The sequence below is a fragment of the Monocercomonoides exilis genome (genome assembly GCF_001643675.1).
Source record: "Monocercomonoides exilis strain PA203 chromosome Unknown scaffold46-794033, whole genome shotgun sequence".
NCBI classification, from domain to species: Eukaryota; Preaxostyla; order Oxymonadida; family Polymastigidae; genus Monocercomonoides; species Monocercomonoides exilis.
The window spans coordinates 719298-732052 of NW_027150591.1; the positions used below are offsets into that span (position 1 = coordinate 719298).

The 12755-nt window shown below is 42.1% G+C and overlaps 2 protein-coding genes across 2 annotated transcripts; one reads left to right on the forward strand and one right to left on the reverse strand.

Annotated features, from left to right (window-relative positions):
* Positions 1 to 32: 32 nt before the first annotated feature.
* Positions 33 to 8874, forward strand: MONOS_1900 (uncharacterized protein; the record flags this gene model as incomplete). Its single annotated transcript, XM_067871783.1, has 2 exons — positions 33 to 2839; positions 2978 to 8874. 2 exons carry the CDS (start codon positions 33 to 35, stop codon positions 7995 to 7997), a joined length of 7827 nt encoding a protein of 2608 aa, XP_067721662.1. The 3' UTR covers positions 7998 to 8874.
* A 203-nt stretch (positions 8875 to 9077) lies between these two features.
* MONOS_1901 (putative WD repeat-containing protein) lies at positions 9078 to 12743 on the reverse strand. Its single transcript, XM_067871784.1, has 3 exons — positions 12695 to 12743; positions 12333 to 12443; positions 9078 to 12273 (listed from the first exon to the last, which is right to left on the reverse strand). The coding sequence occupies exons 2-3, from the start codon at positions 12421 to 12423 to the stop codon at positions 9587 to 9589; spliced, it is 2778 nt and encodes a 925-aa protein (XP_067721663.1). The 5' UTR covers positions 12424 to 12443; positions 12695 to 12743; the 3' UTR covers positions 9078 to 9586.
* Between the last annotated feature and the right edge of the window lie 12 nt (positions 12744 to 12755).

Consider the following 12755-nt stretch of genomic DNA (forward strand, 5'->3'; position numbering starts at 1 on the left):
ATTGCTTTGCATTCAGTCGTGGAGGCGGAATTATGTGCCTATCAATTGATTCTGTGCATATCGAAAATAATGTGTTCAATGCCTGTACGGCACAAAACCATTACGGAGGAGGATTGTATGTCAGCTCTGTTTCAACATGTGCTCGGATCAGTGGATGTGAATTTCAGAATTGCAAAGCTAGTGGCTTAGGAGGGGGACTTTTTCTTGAAAATTTTCAGGTTTCAGGAACTGATTGCATTCTAACAGAAAATGGAGAAGTGGAAAGTGCGTGTGTGTTTGACTGTAGTTTCTCTTCATGCTCAGTCACAAATACTGGTGGTGGAGGCGTGCGTTGCGTGACTGTTCCTGACACGCAATTCAAAATGAGGAGTATTCAATTTATCTCATGTTCAGCATTAAGAGAGGGAGGAGGGTTGTGTCTTTATCCAAATCGAGAAACGGCACCTGATGATAAATTATATTGCTTCTTCTTATTTTTTCACGAATGCAGCTGCAGGGATGCAAATAATCCACGTGGGCGTGATGTGATGTATTATGATCAAAATAATCTCTATTTATCCCTAAATAATCCATTTCATGAATGTTACACGACAAACACAAACGATAAGAGGATTTGCTTTGCATACAATTATTCGAGTTCAGGATCTTGGGCATATCAGCACACAGAAAAGTGGGATTGGTTGAAAGACAAGACGGTATACGTGTCAGTGAGCGGGAATGATACATCTCCACTTTGTGGGTCAAATGAAACATTTCCTTGTCTGACTGCGAAGAAGGCGTTTGAGATGTGTGAGGTACAGATTAGCTTGACAATCACGCTGATGGAAGGGAATCATCAAAGCGAGACGACAACAATTGAGATTGGGACAAAGAAGATTTCTATTATTGGGACGGGCAAAGATAAGAGTTCGATCGGAACAGGGACACTTTCATCAACTGGAGCGCTGTTCAGTGTTTTGACAGGTCATCTTGGTTTATTGCACATGAAAGTTGATTGCAACTCAAATTCAAGTACTTCGCCGAGTGTGGTTGTGGTGTCTGATGGATGTGGGTCACTCTCGTTGGAGGATGTTGTGATCACCACGAGTGTTTCTTCAGGAAACTATGTGATGTCGTCGTCAGTGTTTGTGGTTCCACTGTCGCAGCTGTCGATGGTTGGTGTGGAAATCAAAGATATGAATGTCTCAAAACCATTATTCTCTGAGCCGAATCTATCTTCTTCTTCTTCTTCATTGTCGTCATTGTCGTCATTTGCACTGTATCTGACAGCCACAGCATCAGGAGATAGCGTGCTGGCGAATGTGAAGGTGATGAATGTGAGGTTGACAGAAGGAGATGGGGTGGTTGTGGCAAAGAGTGTGAAGGCTGGAGAGACATTCGTTGTTCAGAATGTGACAATCGAAGATTGTGAGTGCAAGGCTGGAAGTGGTGGTGGGATAAAGGTCGATTTGAAGTCATCAAGCATGTTGCGGGTGGGGACTTCATCATCCCCGGGAAGTGAAATAACAAAATTCAACAGATGCAATTGCAGTGGAAATGGTGGCGGGATAATGGTGAATCTGGAAAATGGCTCACACGACTTCTCGATCGTGCATGTGGACTTTACAGGCTGCAAAGCAAATTCTGGAGGAAATTATGTGTTTGTGAATGGGAAAGATTCAGCAAACTGGGGAATTAGCTCCTCAAATCTGGATGTTCAGCATGACAATTCAAAATACAATGAGATTGTGGGATTCGATCGGAGTGACACGACAATGGGGCTGTTCCCACTGAATGTGTTTCTTGATACATATCCAGATGCAGCACATGTGGGGAAGGGAAAGGATGGGGTGGGTGGATACAACTCGTGGTTCTGTGGGTTTGACTATTATCCGTGTGCCACCATCACTCATGCAGCGCAGGTGAGATATGCAGACACTAACAAGAAGATCGAATTGGATCCAGGATATGAACTTGCTGAGGCAGTTGGAATGGCTGATGCCTATGAATGGGAGATTTCATGTGCCACAAAAGGGACGGCAATCGAGGTGAAAGCACCAGAGAATTTTGAGTCATCTTGTCTGATTGAGGTATTGAGCAAATGTTCAATGAGAAACATCAAATTCTGCATTCCATCTGCTCTATCTGGTGCATCATCATCATCTCTGATCACATCCAACTCCACAATTCTCACACTCACTGACTGCTCTGTTATTTGTTCATCAGAGAATTCCATTGGATATTGTTTTGTGAATGTGATTGGGGGAAAAGTGAAAGTGGAGGGATTGGTGATCGCAGAGACCTTGATATTTGGAGAACATTCACTGATTGAGTTTTCTGAAGGTGTAGAATCAGTTGTGTTTTGTGGATGTGAGGTGAACAACATTGAGAAGAGAAATGGAGATGGTGGATGGGAGAGTGGAGTGGTTGGAGCAGAAAGAGGTGAGGGAAAGAATGGGATAATTGTGATTGAGTCGTGTATTGTGAAGGTGTGCAGTTGCCTTTGTGGAAGAGGAGGAGGGATGTGTGTTGTTGTGAAAGGGGAAGGAAGTGTTGTTGTGAATGGGAGTTGTGTGATTGATAAGTGCGAGGCGAAGGGTTCAGGGGAGAATGAAGGGAGAGGAGGAGGAATAATGATTGTGGTGGAGAGCAGGGATGGTTCATTGAAAATGGAATCTGGAATTCAGAGTTTGTTTGGAGTAAATAACAATGCAAGATATGGGAAGGATGTGTTTGTTGATTGTGGAAGAGGAGTGTTGTTGGAGTCGAAAGTGAACAGAAGTTCATTTGTGTTTTTTGATTCAAACGTGATTCCATCAAATGTTTTGGAGTTGTGTGGGAGTGAGGATGGGAGAGAAGGGTAAGTGATTCCGCTGTTTGTATATTTGTGTTCAATTGGACCGAAATTGATTGTGGATGGAAGAGGAGAGAGGGCATTGGATCACAGCAGATGTGGATTCGAGAAGTTTGGGTGTCTGACGATTGATTATTGTGTAAGTCAGAGAGCGAACAACAACATTCAAGAAATAGAAATTGCTTCGGAATCATCGATAAAGAATGAAATGAAAGTTGCATCATTTGAGTTGAGTCTTTCTGGGAAAGAAGAGGGGATGAGAGTGTCTGTGAGAGATGAAGGATCAATGAATCAAAACTGGATGATCGAATGCACAAAATCATTTGAGATGAGACATTTGTCATTTGTGTTGAATGAAGAGATGAATGGGAAGAGAAGTGGATTTATCCACTCTTCATCATCAACCATCACAATCACCAGCTGTTCTATCTCGTTTGGAAATGATGAAATGATTAGATACAATGTGATCAATATTGAGGGAGGAAGGCTGATTGTGAATGGATTTGAGATGGAAGGGCCAGTGACAATGAACGGGAAGTCTCCAATAGTGATCACAAATGGAGTTGAATTCGGAATGAAGAACAGCAGAGTGAGTGGAGTGGAAGTGAAAGGAGAAGGCGGGGGATGTTTGAATGTGGAGATGGGTGTGAATGGGGTTGCAAACATTGAAGAATGCAATTTGTCATCAGTATGTTCAGGCGGAAGTGAGATGAAAGGGGGAGGAATGACGATAGCAGTCACGAAGGGAGGAAGTTTGGAAATGAATAATGTGAAATTATCTGAATGCGAAGTGCTATCAGAGGATGTTGAGAATGGAGGGAGAGGAATGGGAGGAGGGATATTTGAAAAGCTGCCAGATCAAATGGGATCATTTGTGATGGAAGGAATGATATTTGAGGGATGCGAAGCTTGGAAAGGAAGGAATGTGTTTGTGTCAGGATGGAATCTGAGAGAGATTGTGAACAAAGATCATCTGAAATGGGAGATAAAGGAAGAGGAGTTGGGATCGTTTGATGAACTGTGTGGATGGGAGAGGAAGACAACAGGAGAGGAGGGATATGTGATTCCACTTGTTGTGTATTTGTGGAGGAACTGGAGTGGGAATGGGTTTGTTTCGGTTGAGAAAGGAGGAGACTTCAGTGGGTGTGGATATTCGGAAGCACCATGTTCATCGATTGACCACTTGATATCGCTGAGATATTCAACACTTGGAGAAAGTGAAACACACATCAGTATTATAGGATCGGGGTTATTGAGTCATTCTATATCATTTTCATCATCAATTTCAGATTCACCAAAAGTGGTGATTGAAGGGACAAAGAAAGGAACAAGTGTGACAATCAGTGATGAAGAAGAGAATGTTTCAAAAGATTCAATGATTTCATCGAATGTGAGTCTGTCATTTGTGAATGTGTCATTCACCAAGCCAGCCATCGCAACCCATCATGAAGTGTTGATTGAATCCTCAGGAACAAACACATTATTGTCTGTCTCTGATTGTTCATTTGGGCCAGGGAGAGGGGTGACAGAAAGTTTTGGATATTGTGTGATGAGAGTGAATGGGGGGAGTGTTGTGATTGAGAGGAGTTCGTTGAGTTTGATTTCAGAGTTGAAAGGGTTCATCACATTCAGTCCAAGTGCAAGTGAGGTGACTGTTCAGAATGTGAACATTTCATTTGCAGATGTTACAGAGAGAAGCCTGATTTCGATGATTGAAGAGGAAAATCAAATGAATGAAAAGGAAAACAGTCATTCAAAGGGGAACAAACCAGTATTGAAGGTTGTTGGGTGCTCATTTGCGAATATCACAAAAGAAGGGATTAGAGCGAGTGTTATTGATGTGGGATCATTTGAGGATGGAGTGGAGTGCGTGATCGATGAGTGCTCAATGTCGAGTTGCAAGAGTGGCTTAAGCACAGAAGGAGGAGGAATGAGAGTGGTGCTGAAAAGCGGAGAATCAGTCTTGAAAGTGAATGGCAGCTCGTTTCCGATATGCAAGTGCTCGAGTGAGACAGGGTGTGGTGGAGGGCTGTTTATTGATGGGTCTAACCCAAACGCCAATAATGCTGATGAAAGTCAAATTCCGCCTCTGAATTTCAAGATTATCAACATTCTGTTTTCATTGAACGAGGCGCATGTGGGGAAAGACATATTCATCAGATGCCACTCGATTGAGCACCAGATCAACGAAACATTGTTTGCGTTGAACTTCATCCAGGAGTCACTGAACTCGAACAACTCCATCTGTGGGAGAGATGTGGAGAATGAGACAGATGTTGATCTGATTCCGCTGATCACATTCGTTTATGGGCTTCTTGTGTTTGTGAATGTTACAGGAGCTGATGGCAGGCAATGTGGGGCGCAGACAAATCCATGCAGCAGCCTCAATTGTGGGGTTGATCACATCCAAGAAGGGGTGATGAATGCGATTCTGATTGACGGAGAAGGAATTGTTTCAGGAGAATGTGTGATAAGTAATCTTGTTGTTAAATCATTGAAGAAAACACAAGCGATTGTGAGGTTTAACTCCAAGATTGAGAAATCAGCTGAGAAGGATTGCATCATGGAATTTGTGAATGAATGTGCTGTGGAGAGGAGCTCTTTCCAGTTTGAAGATCCATTTGAATCAACTCACAGCTTCGTTTTAAAATTGAAAAATGGATCACTGGAAATACAAAAATGTGAATTCTTCATTTCTTCAACAACCGTTGAGATAAAGTTGAACGGTTCAGTTGCGAATGTAAAAAGCGGAGAGTTGAAGATATCAGAAACAGCATTCAGGAATCTTCATTTATCAGCATCAGTGCTTTCATTTTGTGAAGAGTCAAAAGTGGTTGTTGTTGAGACGATCATCACAAACATTGAATGTGAAAGAGATATTGTGAGTGTTGGAGGGAAAGCGAAAATGGAGATGAAAGAGATGGCAGTTGATAATGTGACTCTGTTGTCAAAGGGGTGTGTGATTAGGATCGAAGACGCTGAAAAAGAGGTGTGTGTACTTAACAGCTCATTTGGAAAATGTGAGAATTCTGAGGAAAAGGGAAGCATGATGCAGACAAGACGGTCAAAGGATGTGAGGGTTGAGATATGTGTGTTTGATGGAGAAAAAGAAGTGGAGATAATGAATGAAGGATTTGAAAGAAAAGAAGGTTTATGTAAATGGAGCAGCTCGTTGATTGACATCGAACACAGCAATGTGGAGATGAAGGAAACAACAGTTATGAAGAGCAAAAATGGTGGACTGTGGGTGAGCGGAGGAAGCGTGAAGATTGAAAACAGCAAGTTTGAGGACAACAACCCATCGATTGAAGGATATCCATCAGCCAGAAGGAATGTGATATGCACAGGGAATGGAGAACTGAATGTTGTGAGTGTGAAAGGTGGAGATGGACTGAAAGATAACTCATCGCTTTGGATTTTGGATGAAGGATGTCAATTGGGAGGGATTGCATCAGAAAGAGGATCATCGTATTTCATCCCGGTTCTGGAAGAAGTGAAGAACACAACACAGGCGAGTGGGAGCATGGACTTGAGCATTCATGGGAAGTTGCTTCTGCCATGCAATTTGTCTCTGAAGATCAGCATGAAAAATGAAGATGAAGAGGAAATAGTGAGAAAGGAAATTGATGGAGAAGGCTCTGCTTCTGAGAAAGAGGTGCATTATGTTATCTCATCGGAACTGCTGAAAGTGATGGAGAACAAAACAGAAGTGACAATGTGCCTTTTGTATGGAAAAGCCGATTCGCCTTCATCAACTGAATCGTTCATTCTGAAGAACAAAAGTGAATCTCAGTCAAGCGGAAATGAAAAACTAACTGAAAGTGGAAAAGGATCAAACCCATACTGGGCTCTAATAATCGCAGGAATATTTGTTGTGTTTCTGCTTATTATTACTGTTGTTCTGGCTGTTCGATGGAGAAAACAAAAAAGACGAACAAAGGAGTTGGAGATAATTGTGGAAGAAACAGTGAAAAAGGATCCAAAGGCATTTGAGATGGTGACGATGGAGATGTCGCCTGAGGAGCAGTGGAGGAGGGCAGAGAGGGAGGCAGAGAAGAAGAATGAAGAGAGGGCAAAGAAGAGAGTGTATGAGAAAAGCTTGGGACATTCAGAGTCATCAGAGCATTTGTTGAGTGAGAGTGGATCAACTGAATATATCCTTGGGCGCGATTCAGATAAGATTCCTGATTGGGCATTAGAAAAGTTGGAAGAAGAAGAAGAAGAGATTCGAAAGAGATCACCATCACCATCCATTTCATCCACTTCCACCACTTCGACAACTGATTCAGATTCCACGTTTGTTCGAATGGAAGATGCATGCCCAACCACATCATCTATGTCGAATCTGGTGGATGCAATGGCCTGTTCATCTCCTCATGAGAAATTGATTGTGGATCTGAGAGATTCTCTGTTCATGTTGTTGCATGGAAGGAATAAGACAAAGGAGATGGCAATTGGGAGTTTGAAAGAAAGAGAGCAGACAGCAGCTCAAGTCCTGTTCTGGGTGGCCAATCTCGCGCTCCACTCGTTTGATGAGATGGAAAACAAGCTTCAGTCACTTGCGAATCTGAGCCCGCACATTGTGCTATTCTCCGAACACATGGTCATCTGCATTGTGATGCACTCTGACTTCTTGTCTGATGACGATTCTGATTCCTCATCCATCTCTTCATCAACTGTTGTAACATCTGCCAGCGATGATGATGATGATAGTGACTCTCTCCCTTCTTCTGCCTTTGAGGATGAAGATTATTACAAAAAAGAATGCCTGAGATGGAAGGCGCCAGAGCTGCTGATGAACAGGAAGATGGGGTCAACGAAAGAGTCAGTTTCATTCTCGATTGGGATGATGCTGTGGGAGTGCTTGACATTGAAGGTGCCGTTTGGCGAGTATGAAGCAGAGATTGCCGGGCAGAAGATTGTGAATGGGGAGAGGCCAGATGGAGTAGTTATAAGAGAAAGTTGTTTTGCTGAGATATGGAAGCAGAGTGTTGGCATGGAAAACACAAATAGACCATCATTGGTGAATTTGAAACGAGAATTTTTCAAGCATTTTCCGAAAGAAGCAGTGATTGTGACAGTGTCTGATGCTATTGATTATGAAGATGATGAGGAGGAGAAGAGCTTGGATGTTATCACCAAAGCTTCTAAAGACACATGCTGAAATCAGCACGAATAAGTTCGAGGTTTTCGAACTCTTTGTTTCAAAGATGAAGCTTTAACATCCAAGGTTATCGATCATCGTTTGAAGTGATGATCAAATAGGATGAAATGCAAAATGGATGAGAATGCATTTGCTATCACTTCAGTTTCAAGGCAGATAATTTGCTTATGAAGGGAAATATCAGGGGTTGAGCTTATGGAGATGGTTGAATAACCTTCTCAGATAAGTCGACTTCTTTTGAGAATATTTGAAATGCTGATGTTTTACGAAATGGGAATTGAGCCAGTATTTATGTTTATGAAGTGACGTTTGCCTTGTTATATGCAGTTAGATATGTATAAAAGTGTAAAAACTGTGTTTTGCAATTTTTAACATTGATTTTTGGATATGTATTTGATATGTGGAATGGTTTATTTTCTATTGCTTTGAAAAGCTTATGCATCTGAAAGAATAAATTAACATGTTTCTTTTATGTATAATATGTTCACGCAAAGCTTTCCTTTTCCTTTTCCTTTTCCTTTTCCTTTTCCTTTTCCTTTTCCTTTTCCTTTTCCTTTTCCTTTCCTTTCCTTTCCTTTTCTTTTCTTTTCTTTTCTTTTCTTTTCTTTTCTTTTCTTTTCTTTTCTTTTCTTTTCTTTTCTTTTCTTTTCTTTTCTTTTCTTTTCTTTTCTTTTCTTTTCTTTTCTTTTCTTTTCTTTTCTTTTCTTTTCTTTTCTTTTCTTTTCTTTTCTTTGAAACATTTATTTCAAAAAGTCTTTCAATTTGCCTGCTTGAAATTTTTGCAAAGCCGTTATCAATTTTTATTTTATCTGGGTAATATACATTCATTTTCAGTTCATTTTTCGTAAATAAGAACCAAAAAATCAATTTTGCTGAATCTTGTTCTTCAATGCATCAAAAAGCCAATTATCGAAATAATTAATTGCATTCGCATCATGGAATGCTGTTCACAAAGAAATATTCCAATAAGTCAATCAAAAGCACATTTAAAACTTTCTATCTTTTTTTTTTTTTTTTTTTTTTTTTTTAATTAATGAACAACAATGACCAGCTTTCTATCAAAGAAATACCTTTTTAAAAATGATTATATGTTATTCGCTACGCATTTTTCGCTTGGAAAAGAAAGAAACAAAGAAAGAATGTACTATTTTTTCATCAGAGGATACAATAATTCTGGAAATTATCAGATTTAATCAATGTTTCATCTATTGATTAAATGAAAGTTTGTTCCGATGTCATGTGAATAATCACATGAAAAAACAAATAGTCAAAAAACAATATTGAATTCACAATAATTAAAAAAATTAGTGTGTTTTAGTAGCTTTGAAAATTGCCAGTTTTCAACAGGTTTCAAGGGTGATGATTTGGCCAACTGAAACAGTTATTTGCAATTTTAATGATTAAACTTCTATATAAATGAACGAAGGAAATAAACAGCCCTTTATTTAATAATCGATGAATAAAATAAAGAAAAAAGACAAATAATTCTTTTTCAAAAAAAGTGTTTGACGAAACAAAAATTAATTGGCTGCTTCGAATAAAAACCACATTTTTAAATATTCTTATTACATCTCAAAACTGAATTTTTCTTACTCTTCTTCTCCTTGCTCAATTGAGCCGCTCACTTCGCTTTCCTTTCCTTCGCAGTCGCCTTCATCAACTTTCTCTTCTCTTGTAACAACTTGCTCTGCATTCGGATCTTCGTCTTTTGAACTCTCAGCTCCTGCTGCTTCATCATTTGTAATTTTCTTCTCTTCTTCTTTTCTTTCTTCTGTCTCTTTGTTTTCATCTCTTGAGCATTCTTCACACTCTTTTTCCGCATCTTCCTTCTCCTTGCTTAATTCACTATTTTCATCTGCATGCTCGCTGCTCCTCTCATCCTCTTCTCCCTTCGCCTCTTCAGCTCCGCTTGACACAGCCACTGCCTCCTCCTGTTTTTCAGTTTTTTCAGTCTTATCAGCCTTCTCCATCATCTCAGCCTCGCTTTGATGCTTCATCTTCAGCATCCTCCTCATCTGCTCCTCCTCCTCTTTCTCCTCTGCGTTCTTCTCCATCTTGATCATCACGCTCTTCCTCTTCTGCTCTTCCTCCTCTTTCTTCCTCTTGGCCACCTGCCAGGCACGCGCAATGCCCTCCGAGTAGCGCGGGGTGAAGTTCCTCCACACTTTCACCTCTCCTGTCTGCGACGTCGTCACAATCACCTGCCCATCTGCATCAATTCCTTGGCGAAGTGACGCAAATGACTGGCTCTGTGGCAGTGCATTTGAAGAAGAAGAAGAAGAAGATGATGATGATGATGAAGATGAAGATGAGGGGAACGAAGAAGAAGCAGCATTTGGTGAAGCAAACGAAAGCAAGGAATCTTCTGGTGATGAAATCGCTCCTCCAAAGCCTGGAGGCGCAAACACTGCACATGTTGTAATCGAGTTGTGAGCAGCAAAATACTGGCACGTCTCAATGTGATCCTGCCTCTTTGCGAAGATAGACGACGACTTCGCGCCAGCAGCTGTGCCATTTGCATTTGTGTGTACGCCTTTTGCCAGAAACGCCTCGTTTCCCTCGGGGTGGCCATCCCAAATGTAGCAGTTGTTGTTTTCTGAACCGGCAATCACAAACCTTCCCGACGGCGAAAACGTTGCTCGAATCTGCGAGGTCTGGTTGGCCATCCCCATGAACTTGCACACAGGCTCAAAGTGAGGAAGCGAATAGCATCGGATGCGGGAGTCGTTTGTAGTGACGATAAAGCGGTCGCCACCACGGGTGATCACTTGCGGAGTCTGCGAAGCGGCAGATGCCGAAGAGCCAGCAGATGTCTGGGAAGAATCAGCTGTTGCTGAGGACGAAGTGGAAGCAGAGGAAGCAGAAGCAGAGGAGGAGGAGGAGGAAGAAGGCGCTGGCTCATACGTCACTGGCAGGAAGTCAATTCCAGTGACCTTCTTGTCGTGGTTGCTGCCGTGTCTCGACCGCACCTCCAGCCGCGTGATCAGCGGGAGCCCCACCGACGCCAGCACATACAGCTTCCCTGTGAATGTTCCGGCAAACACCATCGTGCCGTCCATCGAGAACCGCACACACGTCACGTAGTCTCCCACATCTGCTCGGTAGATGCACCGCCCTTCCCTCACGTTCCACACGCGCACTTTCCTGTCCAGGCACCCCGTCACGCAGTAGCCGTTGTCCACCGGGTTGAAGTCCACACACGTCACAAAGTCTCCGTGCTGCAGCGTCCGCAGCGAGTTCGCGCGGCTGACGTGCCACAGCTTCGCAGTCGAGTCCATCGAGCCAGTCAGCACAAAGCCGTTGGGCGCCCAGCACACGTCCAGGATCTGAGACTCGTGCTCCCGGAACTCCCGCACAGGCACCCGCCCAAACACTTCAAAAGCTGCGGGGTCGTCGGGGAACGAGGAGGCGGACAGCGGCTGGGTGACGATGGAAGTAGAAGAGGAGGAAGAGGAATGAGAGGAAGACATTGTCATAGACATTGACATGGATGCAGGCAGGATCGCATTTGTTGGCGAGATTGCCTGCGGAGACGAGGCCGATGAAGAAGAAGAAATCTGATCCATTGGAGATCCCATCGCCAGCGAAGCCTCAGCAGCTGCAGCTGTCAGAGGGGTCAAAATGTCCTCTTTTGCCTGAAACACGCGAAGCACTCCTTCTTTCCCACCTGTCGCAAACCAGTTGCCCTCAGGCGAGAACCGCGCTGCCCAAATCGCATCGTTGGGCAAGTGGATCTCCTGAACAACACAAAGCCCGCGAAAGTCCTTTGTGGAACGCCGACGAAGCTTAACTTTCATTTTCTGCAGACACTTTGGAATGAAAACGATTTTGGCAAGAACAACTTTTTGGTTCTCTTTCGCTTTTTTCCTTTCTTTTTCGTTTTCAATGTCCTTTTTTCTTTCTTCTTCTGCCATTTTTGCTGCTTCTTTTTCTGTCATTCTGTGGATGCTGACGCCACGTCTTGATGCTTCCATCATCAAGGGATGGGACATCATCGGTTCCGGTCGATACTCATCGACTCGCATAACTTTGCCCGGCTCATCCAAATTCTTAATCAAAAATTGAGGGTTATCAGGGTCAATGTACGTTGGGTCGTCCATCTGCTTTGATTTTGGAGGTGGCTTCTTTGGTGGGGGAGGAGGAGGTGGTGGTGACGTGGCTGGAATTCCCTTTTCCAGTTGTGCAATTTTTACTTCCTGTGCTGTGTCACTTTTATCTGGAGCGCAAGCAGGAGTTGTACTAAGAATAGAAAGTCGCAAGCCAGAACAATCCACATCTGCAATAACAGATCCTTAAAGTAAAGAAAAGAATTCAACAATAATATAAATTCAAAACCTGAGTGGGATTCAGTCGGAGGATGTGCAACAAGTTGGGAGTGTTGTGGAGGAATTTCTACATTTTCTGTTTTTTCCTCATCAATTGACATGAGCTGTTCGCCAAGAATGTCTAACAAAAGTTAAAAAATCAAAATTGAAAAATTTAATAATTGCAAAAAGCACGAGCAGCAATAAAAACTTCTGAGTTAAATTGTATGATTAAAAATTAAAGGAAATAAAGAACTATTTTCAAAAGTTAATGTTATAAATCTCTATGCTTGAATTAATGTGCTTAATTCAAATTAGGAAAAAATAAGTCCCTTTTGAAAGCATTTAGCATATTGTTTTTTCATCATTTTTGCAATTAATATTCTTTCATACCTCACAGTTGTGACGTTACACAATTATGTGAAAATAAATAAATAATGTTATGGTTAATGTT

What these genes read in the sequence shown, in the direction of transcription:
- MONOS_1901 (XM_067871784.1), bottom strand. Translation starts at nt 12,423, where the DNA reads ATGTCAATTGATGAGGAAAAAACAGAAAATGTAGAAATTCCTCCACAA. An exon ending in TCCGACTGAATCCCACTCAG is followed by an intron (nt 12,274 to 12,332) that starts GTTTTGAATTTA and finishes CTGTTATTGCAG; the next exon opens with ATGTGGATTGTTCTGGCTTG.